Below are 24,898 nucleotides of genomic sequence, written 5' to 3'. Positions count from 1 at the left end.
CCCCACAAGACAGAGGGCCAGTAAACACCCACTGTGACAGGCATGGCCCAGGCTTCCACAGCGCCCAGGGCAGCTCGGATTACGGTTTATATAATCTTCCAGGGCTGGGACTGACACAGCCAGCGCAAGGGCAAGGTTATGAAAAATGCATGCCCAGAGCCTTTGCAAAAAAAAAAAAAAAAAAAAAAAAAAAAAGCCACCCATCTGCCTTTAGCATGACTTAGTTTTAAGACCTCACTTTGTGAACAAATGGGCTTTGGGAGCTCCGAGTAGCCACTCACAGCAATTCCAGACCTTGTCCAGCAGCCCTGGGACCACCAGGCCCCACCCTAAACAGGCCTGGGTCAGAAGCAGCCCCTTAGGAACCTAGGCCAGGGCACCTACACCTTGCAAGACATGGAAAGTGCTCATTAAAGAGCAGCTCAGAGTTCCCAAGCCCAGGACAGCCCGGTAGCCACAACACTACTTCTGCAAGGACACAGGATCCACACAGCGCCTGGGTCAGTACAGCCCTGAGTTCCGAGGAAGGAGGCAGTGAGAGACACACCCTCCAAGTGCTCACTCTGCCCACTCTCGTGTGGGCCAGACTCGGATGCCACACACCAGGAGATCCCACCTCCATCCCCCAATTGGTACCACACAGAGCCATCCCACCCCCCGCCCCACGCGCCGGTCACACACAAAGGTGAGAGCTGCTTAAGGCCAGGTACTGAAGGAGGACATGCAGGGCCCACCACGCACCTGCAGCTCGCACCAGGCCACCTCCACCCAGGTCTCCGTGTCCAGCCCCTTGTACACCGTCTTGAAGGAGCCGCGGCCCAGCTCGATGTCAAACTTGAGGAAGCGGCCGTCCAGGGAGGTGGCCACGGCCTTGAGGTCATCCTCATCGTCCTCCTCCTCCTCGGGCTCATCCCGGCGGACAGGCCCGGGCTCCGGCCTGGCCTCAGGCGGCCCCGCGTCCTCCTTCCTCGCCGCTGCCGCCTCCTCTCGAGGCCCGTCTGGGGCGGGCGCAGACACCACGTCCAGGCCAGGATCCTGCGCACCCGCGGGCTCGGGGCCAGGGGCGCTGGGGGCGCAGGGCGGCGCGGCGGGCGCGGCGGGCGCGGGGGCGGCGGGGCGGCCGCGGGCGCGCTCGGCGATGAGGCGGCGCGTCTTGCAGAGCAGCAGCACCCGGCGCTGCAGGGGCTGCGCGCCGGGCGCCTCGGTGGCCTCCAGGCCCGGCGGCTCCTCCTGGTCCGACTCCACCACGCTGCGTCGCAGGAAGCGCTGCGGCCCGGGCCGCGCCGCCCTCGCCCTGGGCACAGCCGTCGGCTCCGCCATGCCCGCGGGCCCCGCGCCGCGCCCGGCTTCCCCTGGCGCTCCGCGGGTGTCTAGGCGACCATCACCGTCCATCTCTGCGGGCAAGGACACAGGCCGCGTCAGCGGGCCCGCACCTGTCCCGGCCGCGGTGAGACAGCGCCGCGCGGGGCCCGCCCGCCCTGCGCGCCCGGCCGCGGAGGGGCTCGGCGCTGTCCCCGCGGAGGGGCTGCAGCGTGAGCGGGCCCGGGTGGGGGAGGAGGCCGTGCCCGCAAGGCCGGGGGAAGAGGCCTGATGGGCTGTCCCCGGGGCCCCGGGCTGATAGCTTGGGGGCCGGGAGGTAAGGGGTGAGGAGGGAGGGACTGGCGCACAGCGGCTCCACAAAGGGCCTGGCCCGGGGCGCAGGAGAGGCGCGCGGGGAGGGGGCTGCGCGGCGCGGCGCGCGCACAAAGGAGGCGGCGGGGGACTCCGCACTCACAGAGCGAGCGGGCGCCGTCCATGCCGCGGCCGGGGCGGGCAAGGCCGCGCTTCGGGCCGGTCGTTTTCGGGTTCGGTCGTGACGCGCTCCCTGGAGCCTTCAGCTGCGGACCGCGCTCCCGCGTGCGGCTCGGGTCCGCGCGGCTGCGCTCCGCACCGGCTCCGGCTCAGACCCGGCGCGCGGGAGGGCGGGGCGTCAGCGGCGGCGCGGGGCGGGGCTGGCACGCCCACCTGGCCGCGGGGCTGGCCGCCACCTGCGGGCGGGCGGGCGGGCTCCCGGGCCCCCGGGCCCCCAGGCCTCCGCCCGCCCGGGCAGCTGTAGTACCCTCAGCTCCCACCCTGGCGACCCCGGACCCGAGGGCCTTTGGACTGTCTCGCGCGGCTGCAGGCCGCGGAGAGCCCGTGTGTCCCCGAGAAGAGGCACAGGCTCACCTCCTCATCTAGCGTAGCAGGTGTGCCAGGCCTCTGAGCCCTGTGCCAGGGCAGCATGAGCAGGCCAGAAGGCAACGGAACAGCGCCAGGGGTCCCCGCTCTTAGGAAGACCTCAAGTAGATGCCTATGCCCCACCCTACCCCAACGGGGCCTCAGCCTGGTGGAGGGGTGGGGGGGGCCCCTCTCTCACTTCACTAGGACCCTCCAGGACCTCACCACCTCACCAGGAGAGTCAGTGCTGTCCTCATAATTCCCCTTTTGCAATTGAACAAACGAGACCCCAAAGGCAGAAATAATCTGCTCTAAACCCCAGAGCTCCTAAACAGGCTGAACTGCCCTGTCGGTGGGTAGGGCAGGAGAACCTTGCAGAGGCCCCGGCCCAGCGTCTCCTCACCCCCTCTTTTGAATGGCACCGTCCCCTCTTTTCAGATCCTCCCTCACCTTTCCTCCTCTGGACTCCCACAGACATGTCCTTCTCTGGAGCACCTTGAACCTTGCTTCAGGGAAATGGCCTACCACAAAGATTACACTGCTAGTTCCCCAGCCCCACTCCGTGCAGGCCCTGAGCTCACACCTCTGCCCTGTCCTCCATAAGCCTGTGGTGTGTAGCCATTGGCCCACTTCCTGAGCAGGAAAGGGAGGCAAGGGGAGGCAGCTGCCAGGGGAGATGCCAGGCTGTTCTCATGTTGGTCCCTGCCCCCTGGCCTGGCACACTGTCAAGCACACAAACTTTCAAACAGCTGGTGTACCTGTGGGCTGCTGGGCCTGGAGCCCATGGCACAAAGGCACTCAGCAACAGCAACCCTCAGAGTGGGGTGGGGTGCCAGCTGCTTTCCAGAGCAGCAGGACTTCCTGAGGTCCTGCAGGTGCCAGTGGGGCTGGAGCCAGAGACCACCTGGTGAGGGCTGGCATCTCTTTCCAACTCTGTTCAGTGACATGTGGCAAAACTGGGAGAAATTACACCATGGAAATGGGCAGATGCCACGGATCAGGACTCCCCCCAGAGAGCTATGGTTCCATGGAGTACTGGCACTGGGCTGGGCATTTGGCTCATACCTGCTAAATACAGGCTTCAGTCCTCACGTCTATTTGTGGGACAGGCATCAAGCTCAGAGTCCACATGAGGAAGGGCCAACAGCAGACCCAGCTCTGCCCCCGAAGAAACCCTCTGATATGGGGACCTGAGCAGGTCCTCCCCCAGAGTGGGGGCCTTCCAGGAAGAGGAGGGTGGGTGAAGGTCTTCCCTGTGGGGCTACCGACCCAGCCTGGCCCTGCCATTCGCACGGCCCTGGGCCGTCCTGCCATGCAGAGCCCAGGATCCCCCTGAAGAACCTGCCTGACCTCCTGGTTTCTTCCATTTGGAAGACTGCCAGTTTCTCCAAGACTCAGTAAGTCCTCGAGGCACCGGGAGTCCCAACCTGGGGTAGGCGGGCCTCGCCTTCCCAAGGGAAAACTCAGCAGAGGTGGATCTCTGCATGTCCCGGACAGATGCCCACCAGACCGGCCTCCACTCTGCCTCCCTGGCCCCACTGGTGGCATGTGGCCATCATGCCTGCCTGGTGGTGGAGGAGATGGCTGGCCATTCACATTATGGCCTGTGGGCCGCTGCCCACTCACAGCTGGCAGGTGTGCAAAGTATGGCAGCAGTGTTCCCACACATCACAGAGCAGCTCAGGGCCTGGGAGAGGGGGAGAGCCTGCCCTGCCTGAGTGCGGTGTGTACTCTGTGTACTCTCGGCCATAGGCTGGCTTCAGGCCCCCTGCTCACACGCCTCCGTGACAGGGAGCTTGCCTCCTCTGCTGACCCATGACCACAGAGTCCATGGCTAAGCAGCTAGTGGAGAAGTCACAGTTCCCTTTGCAAGAAACCTTGGGCTGGGCTCTGTACGGATCCTAGGATCCGGGAAGGGGAAGCCTGAGGTATCCTTGGGCAGACCTTGGGACCAGGACTTTGCCAGGATCACTGTGTGTCCTTAGCCAAGTCTCTTGACACCTCTGAGCCTCTATCCCTGGCTCTGACGGGGAGAGCAAGCACTGCCTGTCTGCTTTACTGGTTGACTTAGGCTGGTATGAGCCAAACCAGTGGAAAACACTCCGCAAAGGGTCCGCCCCGGCTGGTGGTGACAGCACCTCTCTCTGCTGCCTGGAGCAGCCATCTCAGTGGCTGTCGGGCCAAATGTCAGACATGGATTCTCTCCATGTCACAGATGAATATGTTGAGGCCCAGCCCAGAGACCTTTCGATTTTAAGTAGCTTGCTCAAGGCCACAGAGCTAGCCACAGTGACCCTCCCACCACCAAGAGCTTTCAGCCAGCTACCTAAGACTCCAGTATCAGGGAGCCCCAAGTCCAGGCTGCCCTGGTGCCCAGCCTAGTCAGTAAGATGGGCACTTCCAGGGCCAGAACCCAGCAGGCAACAGAACCATGTCAACAGTTTGGTCATCTGTGAGATGGACATAATGGCCATGATCAACGATGCAGAGGTGCAGTGTTCTACACAAGTTCACTCACGGAGACAGGGAGGGAAGAGGACAGACCCCACCGTCCGCCTCTGCTCACTCCGCCCCGGAAGGCACCCCAGCAGCATGAGGTTGGAGCCCAGTGTCAGGCACTGCCTCTGAGTGAGCTCAGGCAGCCAGGACAGTCTAGTGGGCAGACCAAGTGCAGCCTCCTGGAGTCCGCACAGGCCACAGCACAGGGAGGCAGCCCCTCGCCAGCAGGGGCCACTGGACCACCATGTGGAGCCGCCCAGTGCCAGGCAGGACAGCAGGGAGCTCTGGAGAGCAGAGTGGGGGGTGGCAGGAGTGCCCTGGGAGGACAGGGACCCACAGAGGAGGCCTCTCAGGGACCCAAGGGAAGGGTGCAGTCAGGGAAAGCACATGCGTGGGGTTGTGTGGCCTCTAAAGAGTCCTGTATGGCTGGGAGGGCATCTGGCCCTTCCACTCTGACCCCACCGGATGGGCCCTCACAGACCACCAGTGGTCCGTGGACCACCGGTTGGCGACCGCTGTTCTATAGCACAGTCTTTATTTTATTCTTCTTCATAATTAATACGCTGATGTAACATTTTCTTTATTCCCAAGTTTAAAAACATGTTGATTTTTTAACATAACAGCTTTATTGAGGCATAATTCACATTCCACAGAATTCACTGTTGTCAAGTGTACAATTCAATGATTTTTAGTATCTTCACTGAGTTGTATCCCCATCACCACTCTCTAATTCCAGAACATTTTCATCACTCCCCAGAAAACCTGTCCCCATTCCCAGTCGCTCCCACTTGCACCCTCTCAGCCCAGGCACCCAGCAGGTGCGTCCTGTCTCTGTGGGCCCACCTCTGCTGGCCTCTCATGAGGGGGGCCTTGCCATCGTGCCCCTTGGTGACTGGCTCTCCCACTCAGCGTGACTGACAGCTCATCCAGGTGGCAGCAGGTGGCAGTACTTTGTTTCTTTTTATGGCTGAATAATATTCATCGAATGGGCCTGGCCAGTGTGGCTCAGTGGTTGAGTGTTCACCCATGAACCGGAAGGTCACAGTTCAATTCCTGGTCAGGGCACATGCCTGGGTTGTGGGCTCGATCCCCAGTAGGGGGCAAGTAGGAGGCAGCCAATCAAGGATTCTCTCTCATCATTGATGTTTCTATCTCTCTCTCCCTCTTTCTTCCTCTCTCTGAAATCAAGAAGAACATATTTTTAAAAAATATTCATCGAATGGATATACATACTGATTTTTTAAAAGCATGTCCACATTGTAGAAAATTTATAAGACAGAAAAAGTGGAAATAAAAATTTTTCAGTGGTCCTTGTGTTGCTATCTAAGTGTGATGCCCAGGGCACCCCCTGCAGCTGCATGTGTGTGTTGGTGGCAGCTATCTCCTTAGGAGATTCTTAGCATGCTCCAATCAAATAAGTGAACTGCAGTTTGAACCTTTCCTTTTATGCATAGTTATTATTTAATTTTACTCAATTAGATTCGCACCAGATGCAAAGTCATACCTCCTGTTTTGTGTGGTCCAGAGCACAGGGCTTTAGCCCTCAGCAGCCCTGTGATGCGCAGGTGTTTGACATCTCCTCCCACATCCTGCTGAGGCAGCCAGGGCCTGAGGGAGGGGGGGAGCAGAGGGGGGGGGGCGCGCGCGGCGGGGAGGGGGTTGCCATCAGCGCACAGCCTTCCCTGAGGTTCAACTGTAGGCCTCAGGAATGTTTTTTAATGGACACAACCCTTAGAAATTGTTTATTTTCATTTTCTGCTGGAGAATTTTAGGAAGAACAGCTAAGACCACTCAGTGGTAATTCCAACCCGGTCAGTGGCCTGAGTAGTGCGGGCTGCAGCCCATTCTCCACTGGGAACTGCTACATGGGCACCACGGTCACCTGTATGCCTGAGACCCGGGGGCAGCAGCAGCCAGTTCGGGAACTGGAGTGATGCCTTCACCCCGATTCCCTCTGTGCCCTAGTGTCTCAGTCTCTTCTGGACTTGATAAAAGAAATCAGATGTGACCTCTGGGTGCTCACAGGAGAAAGTGCCAGTAATCTGCTGGGCAATCCCCTTTTCAGCATCCTAAAGCCAGACTCAAGTTGTTCTGCAAACAGAGGGCCATGAAGCCCAACGGGCTTATGTGGATCATGAATTATGGGTATGAGCAGAAGAAAACAAAGACCATTTTTCAAATTTTTCATTTTTATTTATTTTTTAATCTTTATTGTTGAGAATATTACAGATGTCCCTCTTTTTCCCCCCATTGTCACCTTCACCCAGCCTTTACCCCTCTCTCTGGCCCCCCTACCCACCCAGGCCTTCAGCACTTTATTGTCTGTGTCCATAGGTAATGTATATCTATACTAATAAAAGGGTAATATGCTAATTAGACCAGGTCAACCGGCCATCTTCTGAATGTCCGACTTCCTTCCAGACAAAGCCATGGTGGTGGGGGCTGAGGCAGAGGCAGTTAGGGGCGAGATCAGGCTGACAGGGGAGAACAGTTAGGGGCAAGATCAGGCCGGCAGGGGAGGGCAGTTAGGGGCGACCAGGCCTGCAAGGGAGGGCCAATGGGGGCAACCAGGCTGGCAGGGGAGGGCTGTTAGGGGCAACCAGGCCCTCAGGGGAGGGCAGTTGGGGGCGTGACCAGGCCAGCAGGGGAGGGCAATTGGGGGCGAGATCAGGCCGGCAGGTGAGGACAGTTGGGGTGGTCAGGCCAGCAGGGGAGGTCCGTTGGGGGTGACCATGCCAGCAGGGGAGGGCTGTTGGGGGCATTAGGTAGGCAGGCAGGTGAATGGTTAGGAGCCAGTGGTCTTGGATTGCCTATGATCGGGCCTAAACCGGCAGTTGGACATCCCCTGAGGGGTCCCAGATTAAAGAGGGTGTAGGCTGGGCTGAGGGACAATTCCCCCCCCCCCATGCATGAATTTCATGCACCAGGCCTCTATTCTATATTTACAAAAGCCTAAACAAACATCTGACTGTTCAACTGTCCGACCAGTAGCTATGACACGCAATGACCACCAGGGGGCAGATGCTCTACGCAGGAGCTGCTGAGCTGTGGTGACTTGGCAGCTGCGGTTCTCGGATGACGCACCTGGAACCAGAGAGGAGGGAGCCTGATTCCAGGATGTGTCACCTGAGAACCACCCTCTCGCAATCCGGGACCTCTCGGGGGATGTCGGAGAGCCAGTTTCAGCCCGATCCCTGCAGACCAGTCCGAAGGACCCCACCAGTGCACAAATCTGTGCACCAGGCCTCTAGCATGCAAATAAGATCTTTGGTTAATCTCTTCCCACCCCTATTCCCCTTCCCTCTGAAATTCATCAGTCTGTTCCATGTTTTCATGCCTCTGATTCTATTTTATTAATTAGTTTATCTTATTCATTAGATTTCTTGTTCGTTTATTTTGATTTATAGATTCAATTGCTGATAGGTATGTATTTATTGCCATTTTATTGTTCATATTTTTTATCTTTTTTTTCTTCTTCCTCTTCTTAATGAATACCTTTCAACATTTCATATAATATTGGTTTGGTGGTGATGAACTCCTTTAGCTTTTTCTTATCTGTGAAGCTCTTTATCTGACCTTCAATTCTGAATAGCTTTGCTGGGTAGAGTAGTCTCGTTTGTAGGTTCTTGCTATTCATCACTTTGAAAATTTCTTGCCACTCCCGTCTGGCCTGCATAGTTTCTGTTGAGAAATCAGCTGACAGTTGTATGGGTACTCCCTTGTAGGTAACTAACTGTTTTTCTCTTGCTGCTTTTAAGATTCTCTCTTTGTCCTTAACCCTTGGCATTTTAATTATGATGTGTCTTGGTGTGGGCCTCTTTGGGATCCTCTTATTTGGGACTCTCAGTGCTTCCTGGACTTGTAAGTCTATTTCTTTCACCAGGTAGGGAAAGTTTTCTGTCATTTCTTCATGTAGGTTCTCAATATCTTGCTCTCTCTAGTCTCCTTCTGGTACCCCCATGATGCGAATGTTGGTATGCTTGAAGTTGTCCCAGAGGCTTTTTACACTATCTTCATATTTTGGGGTTTTTTTTTTCTTTTTGCTCTTCTGATTGGGTGATTTTTGCTTCCACATATTCCAAATTGTTGATTTGATTCTCAGAATCATCTATTCTACTGTTGAATCCCTGTAAATTATTCTTTATTTCAGTTACTGTATGCTTAATTTATAACTGGTCTTTTTTGTATCTTTGACATTCTCAGTAGGATCCTTGAAAGTCTCACTAAGTCCCTTGAAGCTCTCTTTGAATCTCTTGAAGCTCTCCTGAAGATCCTTAAGTAATCTTATAAACATTGTTTTTGAACTCTGTATCCAGTAGTATGCTTGCTTCCATTTCTTTCATTTGTGACATGTTTCTTTGTCTCTGCATTTTGGCTGCTTCCCTGTGTTTGTTTCTATGTATTAGGTAGAGCTTCTAGTCTCCTGGAATTGATAGAGTGGCCTTGTGTAGTAGGTGTCCTGTAGGGCCCAGTGGTTCAGCCTCCCCAGTCACCTCAACTGGACACTATAGATCTTGTTGTAGTTGAACCTTGATTGCTGTTGGTGTCACTGGGAGGAATTGACCTCCAGGCCAATTGGCTGTGAGGACCAGCTGAGACCACAGTGTGAGAGCTGCTGGGCAAGAGACACTCCTATGGAGCAGGACCTCCTTCAGTGGGACTTTGGTCCTGGAGTCTGCTTCTTGAGTGTCTCACTTGTGGATGTGTAGAGTTGTAATCTGGTGTGGTTTGAAACTGTCCACCAGGTGCACTGGGTTTGGGGCCTCCTGGGAGGTGCAAACTCAGCCACTGCCTGGGGCCACCTGGTGGGAGCTACACAGAGATCTGAAGATGGCTGCTATTTGTTTTGGGCTTGGAAGTGTTCAGCTGTGAAGTAAGGAAAGCTAGTGCCAGGTCTTGGGCTTCTTACTGATAGGCTTGGGGCATCCTGACTACAGATGCTGCTTGTTTAAGAGATTTTAGTGAAGTCTGAAGCCTGAGCCAGGACAGGCCATTCATATGGAAAAGCTGCTGACAACAGCATGGGTGGGGCTGAAAATTGGATGGGATGGGGTCTCAGGGAATCACCAGGGTGGAGTGAACGGTGTGGTGTGGGCCACACTGATGGGAACTCAGATATGGCTGCCAGTCAGCTCTAGGATGGGGAAGGTCTCAGTACAGGAACAATGACCCCTGTGAGCACCCCTGTCTGAGAGAAAGCCTCCCCCAATTTCCTGCCCTAATACCAGATAGTCCGGTTCCTTTCCATATGTCCCTGGATTCCCCCAAAGCCGCTGCCCAGTGTTGGAGCTCAGAGGAAGCGAGACCATGTTCAGGCCCTTTAAGAGGAGCAACTGGGTCTTCAGCAGTCTCCCTGTCACTTAGCCACACTCCCCACTGGTTTTTACAGCCCAAAGTTATGGGGACTTCTCTTTCCAGCTCTGGAACCTTGGGCTGGGGGTTTGGTGTGGGGCTGGGACCCCCTGCTTCTCATGGGAGGCCTTGGAGATATCCCCCCTATCCTCCCTGATTAAAAAATTGCACAGGTGTGTGTCAGACCAGCCTATTCCGCCTCTCCATCCCTCCTACTAGCCTCAATGTGCTTTTTCTTTACTTCTCTAGTTGTAGGACTTCCATTCAGCCAGCTTTCAGGCAGTTCTGGATGATGGTGGTTCTGTATTTTAGTTGTAATTTTTTTTAATATATTTTATTGATATTTTACAGAGAGGAAGGGAGAGGGATAGAGAGCTAGAAACATCGATGAGAGAGAAACATCGATCAGCTGCCTCCTGCACATCTCCCACTGGGGATGTGCCCACAACCAAGGTACATGCCCTTGACCGGAATCGAACCCGGGACCCTTCAGTCCGCAGGCCGACGCTCTATCCACTGAGCCAAACCAGTTTCGGCTTAGTTGTAATTTTGATGTGGTTGTGGGAGGCAGCGAGTACTTGTGTTTACCTATGCTGCCATCTTGGTTCGCATTTTTCACATTTTTATTTCTCCTTAAAGCCCCAGGAATTTGGCCCAAGGATCTTGAGAAACTGCTAGCCTTCCAAAGTGGGAACAGGTTGCTGATCCCAATGGGTGGTTTGGATCCCCAAGTAAGTTGAACAGCTAAAATAAAAATAATAATGATGATGCCAGCACTACTAGGTATGTGGTACGTGCCCAGCACCTAGCTGTGTCTTTGTAGGAATTCTCTCACTCACCCCACAATGTCTTAGAGGTGGCCCTGCAATCAGGTAGGAAGTAGCAGAAAGGCCACCAGACTGACACGAGCTCAACCTGCAGCCTGGACGTGATAGGCCAGCTCCCCCACAGCTGACCACGAGCTGCCACTCAACCTCAGGCCACTGCTGACAACCTTCTTCAGGCCTCCATGGCCAGTCCCTGCCTCTTGGCCTTCGTTAACTCCAGGGCAGGTCCTTGGCCAGGCTGGTATGTGCCCTCCACAACAGCTCTGCGACCATGCAGCCATGGTGGCCGTGGAGGTGCTGGGAGGAGTCTGAGTAGAAGGAAGGTGTCTCTTCCTGTTTTCGATTACATCAGCCCCACTGGGCGCAGGCCACACAGCACCCAGCGTCCTCTGGCCCCACGCTGGTCACACTGTGCCCGTCTGAGCGAGTAGTGAGTGCATGGCAGCACCCCCATCCACTGGGCCGCCCTTTTACACCTCAGGCTCCTCTGTGCCCCCAGCCCAAGTGCATGCTGCTTTCTGGGCCCCAGAGGTCCCCATGTGCTCACTCATGCCGGCCCCTGGCACTGCCATGGTGTGGAACCCTCTATTAGAAGAACCCCTCTCTTTGCTGTGCCCAGTATCAGCTTAGCTCTCTTCTGTGCTTCTAAACTGCTTCCTCTTTGGGGCTCCATCTTAATGGGTAGGCCATGGGGTCAGGACCTCCCTTAATTCTAGTTTGATCTCAGGCCCAACATGCCCATCCCCTGCTCTCCAGGGCGGCCACCACCTCCAAGGCCCTGGACTCTAGGCGATGTTCTCTTCTTGGCCCTGACAGTTCATGTCACCACCCCTGTCTTGTCTGCTGCCTTCGAGCAATTCCCTGGGCAGACAAGCACCAGCTTCCTGGAAAGTAGTTCAGGGTTGGAGCAAAGTCCAAATAATGTTCCTACCCTTGACGTCAGCGATCTCCTTTTGGAGATTTATACAAGGAAGGGACCAGCTCTGCAGCCTGTGGTGCCTACAGATGTTCACTGAAAGGTTGTTTGTAATAAGTATGAATGGCGTAAACATTCAATAATTAGAAAATGGCTCAGTAAATTATGCTATCCTATATAATAAAACCCTAATATGCAAATCGACTGAACAGCGGAATGACCGGTCACTATGATGCGTACTGACCACCAGGGGGCAGACGCTTAACACAGGAGCTGCCCCCTGATGGTCAGTGCACTCCCACAGGGGGAGCGCCACTCAGCCAGAAGCCAGGCTCACAGCTGGCGAGCGCAGTGGCGGCGGCGGGAGCCTCTCCCACCTCCACGGTAGCACTAAGGACTCCTCGGGGGATGTCCACCAAGGAGTCCCGGACTGCGAGAGGACGCAGGCCGGGCTGAGGGACTCCTCCCTCAGTACACAAATGTCGTGCACCAGGCTTCTAGTTCCTACATAATCACGTGTGGTGAAGCCCTTCAAAGGCTGTGTGTGGAGTTTTATAATGAGAGACAGTGCAAAGTGCACAGGAGAAGGAACAGAAAGAGATACACCGAAATGTCAGCATGGGTGCTCCTACTTTTGTGCATTTTTCTGCACTTTGGGCAAGAGGCAGCTGCTCCTAACTTCTGGCCCATGTCCTTGGGAAAGGGGATAGCGATGAGATAATAGAGGGTCAGTGGAGTGCAGGGTGTGTCTGGAGGCACGGGTCTGATTCACATCCTGGTGCCACCTTTGACCTGTTACTTTTCCTTTTTCTGAACTTCTGTATCTGATCAGTCACTGCATAGCAGTGGAATCCACCTCCCAAGGGCTTAGCCTGCAGGGGTCCTCAAACTACGGCCCGCGGGCCACATGCGGCCCACCGAGGACATTTATCCGGCCCGCCGGGTACCCCTGCCTGTCCTGCTTAGTAGCCAACTTGTCCCGGGCCCGCAGTGAGCATAGGAATTTGTTCATAGGTTTTTTTTTAAACTATAGTCCGGCCCTCCAACGGTCTGAGAGACAGTGAACTGGCCCCCTGTTTAAAAAGTTTGAGGACCCCTGGCTTAGAGGATCTGAAATTCCCAGGTTCCAGCAGCACAGCAGGACTGAGCGCGTGCCTCCTGGGCTCCGGCCAGCTCCGGCCTCAGTGTCTGTCCCCTTGCTGGTGGGACCCGCCATAAGAGAAGAATGGCCCCTGACTCAGGAGAGCTGTCCAACCCTCATTTCCCAGGCCGGAGCTTTGGAAGTCATGGCCGTGTGTTTGGCACCGCAGAGCCCCCGGGAGGGGTGCGGGCTTGTGTGGACAGCAGATGGAAGACGCATGAGGAGCTGGGTGGCCACAAATCTTGGCAGCCAACCAGTGGATGTGGCTGGGGTCCTGGAAGCAGAGCCCAACCACAGCCCAGGTAGGGTCTGACCAGCTGGGGGCTGGGGTTCGTAGGGCCTCTCCCCACCCGTTTCCGCGTTGTACTCAGTGGGTTCTGTGCAGCTCCGGGTGCAGCGCCCTCTCCGAGTCACTGCCCGCAGAGGGCTTTCTCCACTGACCTGCAGCTCTCCTGCCTGTGGGAGGCCCTAGCTGCTCAGTGCAGCGTGCCTGCCCCTGGCAGCACCTGCTGGTTCAGGCTGAAGAGGTGCCCACGTGACATGGCACAGCACCAAACACTGCCAGGCCTCCGGTGCGCTGGCCCAGCGGGCACATTGCAGGCAGGCCCCGGGGAGGGAGACGAAGGTGTTACTGCTCAAGGGAGGCACAGAGACCAGGGAAGCAGGTCCGCTGCATGCGCTCATTACTCACAGGGTGCCGTCTGAAAGGGACCGCACACCAGGTGGCCCTGAACCACGCGGGGTGATGCAGGGGTGGGCCTGTAAGCCTCTGGCCACAGCGCTTTTCCTCACCCAACTAGTACAAGCTGTTTCTGTATGTTCCCAGTTAGGGACAGTGTGGTCACTGTACTGTCAGTTCATTGCTACTGAACTCCGAGCGCAGCGCTGTGACTCTTGCCTCGTGAGTCTCCTGTGTATTTGCTCCACGAGGCCCCGCACACTTCCTGGTGGACAGGACTCCAGGTCTGCAGTTGGGACCATTATAAACTGCAAAACCACTCACAAAAAGGCAGAAAGATGCAAAAACTGCGATACAAAGAGATTGTGAAAAGAGCACTTGTTTCCCGTCTGAGATGAGAGCTGGGACCGTGAGGCAGGGAGCGCCCGCATTCACCGCGGGGCCGTGCTCACGGGGACTCGGGCTTTCCTCGCTCTGGCACGTCCACCAAAAACCTTGGAAGGGCAGCAACTATGGATTATGGGGTCACAAATAAACTTTAGCAAGTAGGTGAATTCACAAATACAGAATCCACAAGTAATGGGCATCAACCACATACACACCTAGATAAGAGATGGATGAACTTAATTATGTAAGACCGCCTAGCAAAGTACCATAAAGTAGAAAGACAAAGGACAGTTTTCTTACTTCATAAATTGCTCCCACAAATCAGTAAGTAAAGACCAACAACATAATAGAAACACAGACAAGTCATGGAAGGAGAGAACTAAGAGGAAAAAATACAACTGCCTTGTAAATACAAGAAAAGCTCAACTTTGCTCATAATAAAATTTCCAATCAAACCCTCCTGATACCACGTTCCACTATCAGGTTAGCAAACGAGAAAGTCTGAGAGCGCAGTGTGCGCCGCAGGGGCGGTCCTGTGCCGTGGGCCCCAGCACGATGCACACGCCCTCTGCCCAACAACCCAGGAAGGGCTGCAGGCTTTGCTAGAAATAAATGGTGAATAGTTTTGGAGGTCTAGAGTTTGCAAACAGGGAACACAGCTGGACAAAAAAAAAATGCAGCAGTGTTTCAATGAAGAAAGGAAGGTTAAAGTTCTTATAGTAAAAAGTATCTTCCAGAGAATGATCAGTTCTACATCCTTAACCTCAGGATCAGCCCAGGATGCTTATCGGTCAAGTGTCAGGAGGCCGGGGTGGTGGGCACCAGGAGGCCGGGGTGGTGGGCGCCAGGAGGCCGGGGTGGTGGGCGCCAGGAGGCCGGGTGGTGGGCGCCAACGGGTGCTCGGAATAATGGATGTCGAGTGGAGGCACATGTGAGTCCTGCTGGAGTCAAGTGGCTGGATCCGGGAGTCCTGCAGGGGAGTCCAGAGGTGCATCCAGGAACTGGCCAGGACGGGGCGTTTAGAGTTGACGTGCCACGGCTAGTTAGAACGGAGCAGTCCTCCTGACTCGGCCTTCGCAGTGTGAACAGCCCACCAGCATGGTGCCGAGTCCAGCACATCCCTCTTCACTCCTCCTGACCCTCCCAGGAGCGCACTGAGCCCTTCACACCCAGGAGAGCAGGGCCTTGTGACAGACCCTCCCCTATTGCGTGGGGCTCCGCTGGGCTCCTCGTCACGCATGTGAAGCTTGCGTTGTCTCCACATCTCACTCCCTCCAGTGTCTGGGAGTGAGGCCCTTCGTTGGGGGGAGGCCTGTTCACAGAACACATGTGCCAACCTCAGGCGCGCCTGGGGGGTGGTGCTGTGTCTTGGCCTATGGGCCGAGGTGCCTCTGAGGGGCCAGGCCCAGATTTGAGGTTTCTCAGTTCATTCCCATTGAGGCCACCCCCACACTGCCCCACCCCCGCAGGGCAAAGACCCCTCCGACACCCCACACTGCCCCACCCCCCGCAGGGCAAAGACCCCCTCCGACACAGGACCAGCAGATTGGGGACCCCCTGTGCCACGCAGACACGCAGATAGCCTCTCTTGCTATCATAGACGTGTCCCCACACCCGCAAACACTGACAGTCACTCCCCGGGCCGGGCTGGTCCAGGCCCAGCACACACGTCCTGACTTCAGGCCCCAAGGCCACCTGACAAAGCAGGAACTGCAACTGAATTTTATCCACAGAGAAGCCAGGCTCTGGGACACTGTTAACCAGCCGCCCAAGGCCACAGTCACGTGGCAGGTCCCTAAGGGGCAGATGCAACCCAGGCAGAGGCCCTACTGCCCCACCAGGTGCCCCACGGGCTCCAGGTGGGCACAGCAGCCCCTCCCCACAGCTCAGAGCTGGCTGAAATGGGTGTGGCACAGGCTTCTTTTGTTTTTCTCAACTAGATTATGAAGAATTTGAAACTCACAAGAAAAGGTGTGAGGTTTTGCTACCGTTGTTTTTATTCTTTCTGCATGCGCTCGCTGGTCCAGCTGTGTTCCTCTCGGTGCCCTGCGGGGATCCTGGGCCAGCCGCCTGGTGGGAAAAGACCAGATGTGGCTCCCCTTCCTGCTCATAGACTTGGGCTTAGACGTGGGGACACCTTGGATTTGCACCCCACTCTAACGGTGCACATCACTCAGGACACTTTTCTTGTAAGTGACAAAACTCAAGCTCAAACTGGCCCAAACCAGAAAGGGAACTCATTGACTTGTTTGGTGGAGAATCTGGCGAGCAGCACCATTTCAAACATGGCTGGACCCAGGCCCTCGGTGCTGTGCCCAGGCCCTCCCTGCCCTCTCAGCTCCTTCCTCCCGTGGCTCCTGCTGTGCAGCTTGCTTCTTCCTAGAGGCAGCGCCAGCCTCTGCCGCTCCCATCCAACAGCAGCCCTAGGAAAAGTGCTGCGCCCCTCCCCTCCCCCCCCCCCCCACCGTCCTGTGAACACTCCAACGCCCCACCTGGAGAACCTGCCTCCCAGGATTGAGGGCTGGGTGCAGGAGGGTTTCTCCAAACTAATGGGAAAGCATTCCTGGCCTTGACCTGGGGGTGCAGGCTGGTGGCCCTTGACCTGGGGGTTCAGGCTGGGGCCCCTTGACCTGGGGGTGCAGTCTGGTGCCTCTTGACCTGGGGGTACAGTCTGGGGCCCCTTGACCTGGGGGTGCAGTCTGGGGCCCCTTGACCTGGGGGTGCAGGCTGGGGTGCCTTGCAGGGATGCACCACCTCCCAGGGCTCAGGCATGCCTCGCCCCCATAGCCTCCGAGGGCATATCCTCATTGTGCTGTGCGAGTGGCATGGGCGTGTCCCAGATGTCCTGGCACAGAGGAGGTTCCTGCCAAGGGAGCAGGTGGCACTCTCCTGGGGCGGTCAGGCCGCAACTTCCGTTTTTCTAGGTTTTACATGAGATACACATCCAGGGATGAAGTCTCAGCAGTGACCACTCGATGAACATATCAGAGTTGCCCTCTTGCAAGTTGGTAACCAATGACCAGAGTGCCCTGTGCTTTAAATCAAGGCTTACAATATGACTGGCCCCCAAAGGGCACCAGCAGGGTGCTGCAGGCAGCCTGGGGCTGGGGGCATTGTCCACACCTGCCCTGCAGGAATGGCCAGGCCAGAGCAGAGCCTGGCCATTCACAAGATAAGGAAGTTGCGCGGTGGGGGGGCTCATGTGCTGCATGGGGTGTGAGGTAGCTCTGGCCCAGGTTCCTGAGGATGAGGGGCTGGGGTGAGGTGGCAGGGGTCTGGGGCCTAAAGCTGAGGGTGGAGGCCAGCGCAGACACTGGCCAGCAAAACAGGTCTTTTAACTGATGGAGAAACCAGTCCTGGAGTGGGAAGGGAGCTGGCCGCAGGCACGCATGGCAGGGCACCGCACCAGGGCTGCGGGTGCTAAGGAGGCCTGTCCAGCCTGGGAGCGTTCTGTGAACATTCATCCTGATGGGGAAAATGAGACATTTTGGGGGGCTAGCAATCTGAATCTGTGCCATTAACCCAGTGGTTCTCAACTTTTCTAATGCCTCGACCCTTTAATACAGTTCCTCATGTTGTGGTGACCCCCAACCATAAAATTATTTTCGTTGCTACTTCATAACTGTAATTTTGCTACTGTTATGAATCGTAATGTAAATATCTGTGTTTTCCGATGGTCTTAGGTGACCCTGCTAGCGGTTCTCAACCTGTGGGTCGCGACATTCTAGGGCATCTCCATGCGGAGATCAGCCATCTCCATGTGTGATTAGCCGGCCTTGCTTTACTGTGAGGCTGGAGCCACAGAGGGTGCAGGCACAGGCAGGGAGGGTCATGCTTACTTTTACTCTCAGACCCCTTTTTGGAATCCACCCTGAGAAAAGCAAATATTAGGCCTAGTGTTGTTTCCCTCAGAGTTATGAAAAATGCAAAAGGTGGAACAATCAAATTCAGCAGGAGGACCTGGGTAGCCCCTCGCTTCCCCTGGCCAGGCCATGCCCAGAGACCTGTTACTGCGCGGGGAGGCAACTAATTGATGTGTCTCTCTCCCATCATTTTCTTTAAAAAAGGGGCGGGGGAGGAGAAATCAATGGAAAACATATCCTCCAGTGAGGATTACAAAAAAAGAATGACCTCAGAAAAAAGTACTGCACAACATACACTGAGTATCAGCAGCGCTCTGTCTGTTTGGGGGAACTGCATCTCTCCTGTGCTTTTCTGGTGCATCCGTTCACAGGGCAGCCAGCTGTGGGGCGGGGTTTATGCATTTGTAATTGTGGCAGATTTTGTCAAATGGTCCTCAGGAGAGGTTGTACCAATTGACCCCCGAGCCAGGCAGCCTTGCCCAGAGTAAGGTACCTGGCTTTACCCAGGACAAGAGTGGTCTCCCACTGCAAGAAGTGGGCCTCTGCAATCCATCTCCAGCATAGTCAACATTTAATGGAAGCGGTTGCTGAATGTCCCAGGGCAAACAGAATGGAGGGAGGAGGGAAGAGGATGTAGGAACAAAGAACTGTGCACCTGGGCCAGCACCATGTGGGAACCCCCGGGGCACCTGCCTCAGCTGGACAGGGGAAGGTGGAGGCAACTAGAAAGGCCTCTGCCCAATTCTAAATGGCCCATGGGAGACAGCAAACAGGTGAACCCATAGTTCTCAGCCATTGAGGAACCCGAGGAGGGACTCTCTCACCTTAGAGATAAATAGGCTGTGATTGCTGCCCTGGGTGTGCCTGTACAAGCGGACACCCACTCTCCAAAATGTATTAAGAGTCTTGGTTTTGCCACACTTCTGCCTCTGAGTCTGTTATTTGAATTCGGACAGGCGAGCATTTCTCACACCAGCCAGGGTTAATTTCCCTGCCTCTTACTAGGCCTGAGCTCAGCCTCCCAGCCCTCCCTGCCTGGACGGGCCCCCCAGCCTCTGACCACGTGACCAAGTGCTGAACCTACCTAGCACGGGACAGTGTGGGTGCCACCTCCTGGGTGCATCAGGAACAAGCTGTGAGCTCACTCCCAGGGCTGAGGGAAGATTCAAGCAGACGGCTCTGCGTTGGTCTCAGCAGGGCCTGAGCACTGATTGCTGGGAGCACAAAGCCTTCCAGATACTCAGACTAGTCCTGCACCCCTCCTGTGTCACGGTGTCAGGGCCCTGGACTGACAGGCCAGTGAGCCAGGACAGGTGGAATAGGGAAACTGAGGCAGAGAGCTGAACACACTGACAGCGATTTACAGCAGATACACAAGGTCCCCTCCCCACAGGTAACATCTAGGCTTCAGTTGTATTTCAGCTCCAGGCCCAGAAAAGCAGCAAAACCAGGTGGGCGACACCAGGACCAGCTGCGATGACTGACAACCCCCAGCCCTGGCACTGACCGATCGGGGAGACCACGGCCCTGGAGGAGCCCACCTGGAAAGCTGATGAATATTCTGCTGGAACCGTCCCCTGAGACCTCCCCTAAGGTTCCCCCTGTGAGACAAAGGACCTAGATGGTCTCCTCTAGGAGCAGCCCCCAAAATTCCCTGCCCCCTCTCCTTCCCCCACAGGCATGCACCTCCTAAACCAGGGGTGGGCAAACTTTTTGACTCGAGAGCCACAATGGGTTCTTAAACTGGACTGGAGGGCCAGAACAAAAGCATGGATGGAGTGTTTGTGTGAACTAATATAAATTCAAAGTAAAGGAGCGGAGGGGAGAGCAAGAGAACCCTCCGCTCTTTCGGCTCCGTGGGCCAGATAGAACAGCCGAACGGGCCGGATCTGGCCCGCGGGCCGTAGTTTGCCCATGGCTGGCCTAAACTCTAAGGAATCCCAGGAGACTTGCAACCTGGGGAGCAATGGGCAGCGACAGCCCAGCCTGGCTCTCCTGTTGCTGCGTCTATGCTAAGCCCTTTCTTGTCTTACTGTCCCAGCTTTAATAAATGTCCCTCATGGTCACCTGAACTCCTGTTGTGAAATCTTTCCTCCATGAACTCAAGAACCCACACACTACTGGCGGCCCCAGGTAGACCCGCCAAGGGCCGGGACCCCGTCCAATAACAGGACCACACAGCAGGGTCAGAGAGCAGTGAGCACCCACCTCCGCCTGCACGCCCCCAGACCAGACACCAGACACTCTCTTGTTTGCAACATTGCAATTTTTCATCATGCCCCCCCCCCCCAAGAATCACAGGAAGACGTTAACAAGAACATGAATTCAACAGAAAGGGAAAATGTATGGAAATGGGTGGGACTGTTTAGCAATGGGGGGAGGGATGCGCAGGGCCGGCATTTCTTGAACGTGCAGCACATGTTCACACTGACTGACAAAGCCTTTTGTGAGTCCTGTGTAAGCACACGCGCCGAGGGGTGTTAGCACATTTGCGGGCTTGCGTAACCACCCCCCTCCAGCATTGCAGCACCCAGAAGACGCTCCGAGGGAACCCAAGGCCGCTCCAGGTTGAAGCAGAATTTAGAAACGTTATGGTTCAACTTGACGGCCAGACAAGTAGAGGAAGACAGAGGTGATTTAAGAAACATCCACAGCAGTGACAGGCCACGCTCCTTGGGAAGACTCAGAGCCCCGCTGTCCTCTCTGGGCCCAGTCGCTGTAGCCGTTAGACCAGAATGTGGAGAAAATGCTGGAAACAGGAGGCGCACCTGACAACACAGACATGCTGGCAATGCAGCTGCAAACGCAGGGTCCTGGTGGGCTGGGATGTGCATAATCCTGGGCTTGAATCTGATGTTCCTCTTGCTCCCTCATCGTCAGCACAGCTCTCAGGAGCCCAACTGGAGGCGCGGGAGCCAAGGAGCCAGTCCCCGTGAGGGCGCTGAGGAGATGGGCGCGGGTGGGCTGGCCCGCTGCTGGACACCGCGGGGTCTTGGCTGTGACACAGGAGCCACAGCTCAATATAGCAGCTCCAGTGCTGTAACTGCTGTACTCGGAGAGCTACAGACAAAAGGGAAGGAAGCCACAGTGCCCACAGGACGCAGAGGGAGAGGCAGGGGGCAGGTCAGGGCTCCGCCTACTCAGTGCGCTCCGGCATGTGTCTGGAAATCAAAGGCCATGTTTTCAAGGGTGCAGTCCCCAAAATTGACTATCTCCTAGAGATTTCCATCATTGCTTCTTTATTTAATAAAGTTAGGGCCCTGGCCGGGTGGCTCACTTGGTCGGAGCATCGTCCCATGCACCAAAAGGTTGCAGGTTCAATTCTGGACAGGGTGTGTATGGGAGGCAACCGATGGATGTTTCTCTCTCTCCGTTCCTCTCTTTAAAACAAACAAACACATCCTCAGGTGAGAATTGAAAAAACATGTTTTAAAATAAAGTTTGGGAAAGTTGGTGGAAAGCCCTTATCAAGCAGTCACACCCCACTTCCCATCCTCCCCGACCCTGACAGCCACTTGTCCACCTCTGTCTCCAGATGTGCCACTGAAGACATTTCGTATAAACAGGATCATCCCGAGGTGGCCATGTGTCTGGCTTCCTCACTCACAGTGCTTCCTCGTTCCTCTGGGCAGGAGCCTGGGCGTGAGCTCCACCCCTTTGACGGCTGAGGACAAGCTGATGATGGACATTTGAGCTGCTTCCACTTTGGGCTGCGATGAACTTCATGTGCACATTTTTGTGTGCATGTGGGGTTGGGCCACTGGTCACTGTTAGCCATCGCAGCCGAGCAGACTGCCCTCCGCCCTGCAGCCTTCGAGACCCGCCGCGGCAGCAGGTCCGCTCTCCACATGCCTGGGCTCAGGATTTGGGGGACGGGAGCATGGGAGAAGGAATACCCCTCACCTAGCTGGCAACCAGCGCTGACCACTGACCAAAGAAACCCAGGGAGGGGATGTCCAAAGCCTCACTGGTCCTTCTTGTGCTGTGAGTGAGCTGTCACCCAGAGGACCTCTGTGACCCCAGGCTGGCCAGGTGGGCCCCTCACCAAGGTGCAGAGTGCAGCCTTGTGAGAACACAGCCTGCCTCGTCCACATGTGGAGACAGCGTGTCTGTGTCCGCCTGCCGCACAACAGCAAGAGGTTCCGGAAGGAAACACAAACCCCAAAGGCAGTGGTGTCCTGGGTGTGAGGCCACCGAGCTGATGGGGGCAGGCATGCAGGAGAGGCTTTCTTAAAATGTTTGAGTCACTTAAATAAGACTGTTCAAAAATTAGGTTAAATATGAAAAGAATGAACAGAGTGTCAGCACTGGCTATGGGGATGGGCGCCCAAGTCAAGGTCAGAGCACACTCAGTGAGTGAGAGGCAGGTGACTGCACCCGTTCCTCCCCACCCCACCCCCTCGGCTAGGAAGAGCTGTCTGTGATCCTGAGTGACACAGCAGCAAGCCCATGAGTATCAGCAATGCTTCCAGAGGCAGGAGGCCCCACGGATTGGCCCTCAGACTGTAGCTGACTCAGAAACTCCCAGGGCAAGTTGAAATATGGATGCCTGGCCTCACCCACAGAAAGGACCATGACCTAGGAATCTGCATTTTAAAAATCCCCTAGGATGCTGGTTCAGTCCAAGGACCCACTTTGAAAACTGCTAGCCCAGATGACCTCTGCTGCCCTCTGGGGGCAGAAAGAGGGAGGGACAGGTTTCACCACATGCCATTTTGAATTTCATACTGTGATCAGGCTACTTAACAAAAATCCTACATAATAAAGAGGTAATATGCAAATTGACCCTCACGCCCTCACAAGATGGCTACCTATGACCAGGCTGGCAGGTGGGTTAGTGAGGGGCAACCAAATGACTGAACAGCAGGCTGTGTGGGGCAACCAGGTCGACAAGGGGGTTAGTGAGGGATGATCAAACGACTGAACAACAGGCTGCATGGGGTGACCAGGCTGGCAGGGGAGGGTGACCAGGCAGGCAGGCAGGTGAGCAATTAGGAGCCAGTGGTCCAGGATTGTGAGAGGGATACGCAACTGCCGGTTTAGGCCCGATCCCCGGTATTGGGCCTAAACTGGGAGTTGGACATCCCCCGAGGGGTCCCAGATTGGAGAGGGTGCAGGCTGGGCTGAGGGGACCTCTCCCCTCCTGCCCCTGTGCACGAATTTCGTGCACCGGGCCTCTAGTATGTAAATGAGATTTAAACTTCAGAAATTATTTTTATTATTTATTTTTAGAAAGAGAGGAAGGGAGATGGGGAAAGAGAAACATCAATCGGCTGCCTCCTGCATAATCCCTACCAGCGATGGAGCCCACAACTGGGCATGTGCCCTCACCAGGAATCGAACCTGAGACCCTTTAATGCATAGGTTGATGCTCAACCATCTGAGCCGCACTGGCCAGAGCAAACTTTAGGGCTCATTATAACTTATTAGAATGAGCTATGTGTAACAGAGATGGCTAAGTACCCTCCACTGTCCATTCCCTTCTTCCTCCATCATAGAAGCCCTGGACTTTATTGGGGAACATGGGTGCCTAGAATAGAAAGTCCACCTCCCCACTTCCCTCTCATCTAGACATGGCCACGTGGATGAGCTCTGGCCATAGTTGTGTGTGAACGTGTCCAGGAACTTCTGAGAAGTGTCTTAGAGTGTGGGGTGCACTCCTTTTTCTCTTCCTTTTTCCCACTGGCTGGGATGCAAGCACGATGCTAGAGTTCACGGAGCTGTCTGAGAGCACGAGGTGGAGTGGTGTGGAGAATGGCAGAGCAGGAAGATAGGAGGAGCCTGGGTTCTGGCCTCATGATGCCACCACAACCCTCCTGCTTGGCTCAGGCATCCTGATGTGTAAGAAAGAAACATCTTCTTGCTTAAGCCACTGGTGCTTTGAAGTTTGTGTCACTCACAGTCACACTTGTCATATGTGACAAAGCATATAAAGTAATTGACTCATGGACTGGAACAGCTAATATTGTTAAACTAGAGGCCCAGTGCACGATATTTGTGCACTGGGGCAGGGGGGGGTCTCTGCACCCTCTCGCAGTCCAGGACCCCTTGGGGGATGTCTGACTGCCAGCTTAGGCCCACAGTCGGACATCCTCCAAGGGGTCCTTAGCGCTGGCGCGGAGGCGGAAGAGGCTCCCACCACTGCTACTGCACTCACCAGCCGTGAGCCCAGCTTCTGGCTGAGTGGTGCTCCCCCTGTGGGAGTGCACTGACCACCAGGGGGTAGCTCCTGCATTGAGTGTCTGCCCCCTGGTGGTCAGTGCATGTCATAGCAACCAGTCATTCTGCTGTTCAGTCAATTTGCATATTAGCCTTTTATGATATAAGATGACCATATTACCCAAATAAACTTACAAATTCGATGCAATCCCTATCAAAATACCAATGATATTCTTCTCAGAATTAAGACAAATAATAGTAAAATTTATATGGAATTACAAAAGATCACAAATAGACAAAACAATTTTGAGAAAGAACAAAGTGAGAGTTATCATGGTCCCTGCAAAACTATACTGTAAAACTATAATAATCAAAACAGCATGGTACTAGCACAAAAGCAGACACCTAATTCAATGGAACAGAATAGAAATCCCAGAAATAAACTCACCCTTATATGGTCAATTAATCTATGAGAAAGAAGGCAAGAACATAAATGGGGAAAAGATAGTCTATTCAACAGTGTTGTTAGGAAAACTGGACAGATACATGCAAAAAAAATTAAACTGGACCACTTGCTTACATCATACACAAAAATAAACTCAAAATGAATTAAAGACTTAAATTTAAGAGCTGAAACCCTAAAACCCCTGGAAGAAAACATAGGTAGTAAACTATTTCATATTATCCTGAGCAATATCTTTTTGGATATGTCCTCTCAAGCAAGGGAAACAAGAGTAAAAATAAAGATATGAGACTTTATCAAATTAAAAAGCTTCTACACAGTGAAGGAAACCATCAACAAAACAAAAGACAACCTGCTGAATGGGAGAAGATATTCATTAATAATACATCCAATAAGAAGTTAATATCAAAATATAT

General features: G+C 54.9%; 1 protein-coding gene across 20 annotated transcripts in view; it reads right to left on the bottom strand.

The window, feature by feature from the left end:
• WNK2 (WNK lysine deficient protein kinase 2) overlaps nt 1-1,938 on the bottom strand; it is a 116,900-nt gene extending 114,962 nt beyond the window's left edge. For all 20 annotated transcript variants that reach the window (XM_080669838.1, XM_080669823.1, XM_080669825.1 and 17 more), the window contains exons 1-2: nt 1,775-1,938; nt 742-1,394 (exon numbers count right to left, since the gene is read on the bottom strand). In XM_080669838.1, coding sequence (XP_080525964.1) covers nt 742-1,392 — 651 coding nt within the window. In that variant the 5' untranslated portion in view covers nt 1,393-1,394; nt 1,775-1,938. The remainder of the gene's footprint in view (nt 1-741; nt 1,395-1,774) is intronic.
• Nucleotides 1,939-24,898: the final 22,960 nt, after the last annotated feature.

Source organism: Plecotus auritus (genome assembly GCF_963455305.1).
Source record: "Plecotus auritus genome assembly, chromosome: 5".
Lineage (NCBI taxonomy): Eukaryota > Metazoa > Chordata > Mammalia > Chiroptera > Vespertilionidae > Plecotus > Plecotus auritus.
Note: the sequence above shows the minus strand (reverse complement) of the source record. Positions and strands in the feature narration are given on the sequence as shown.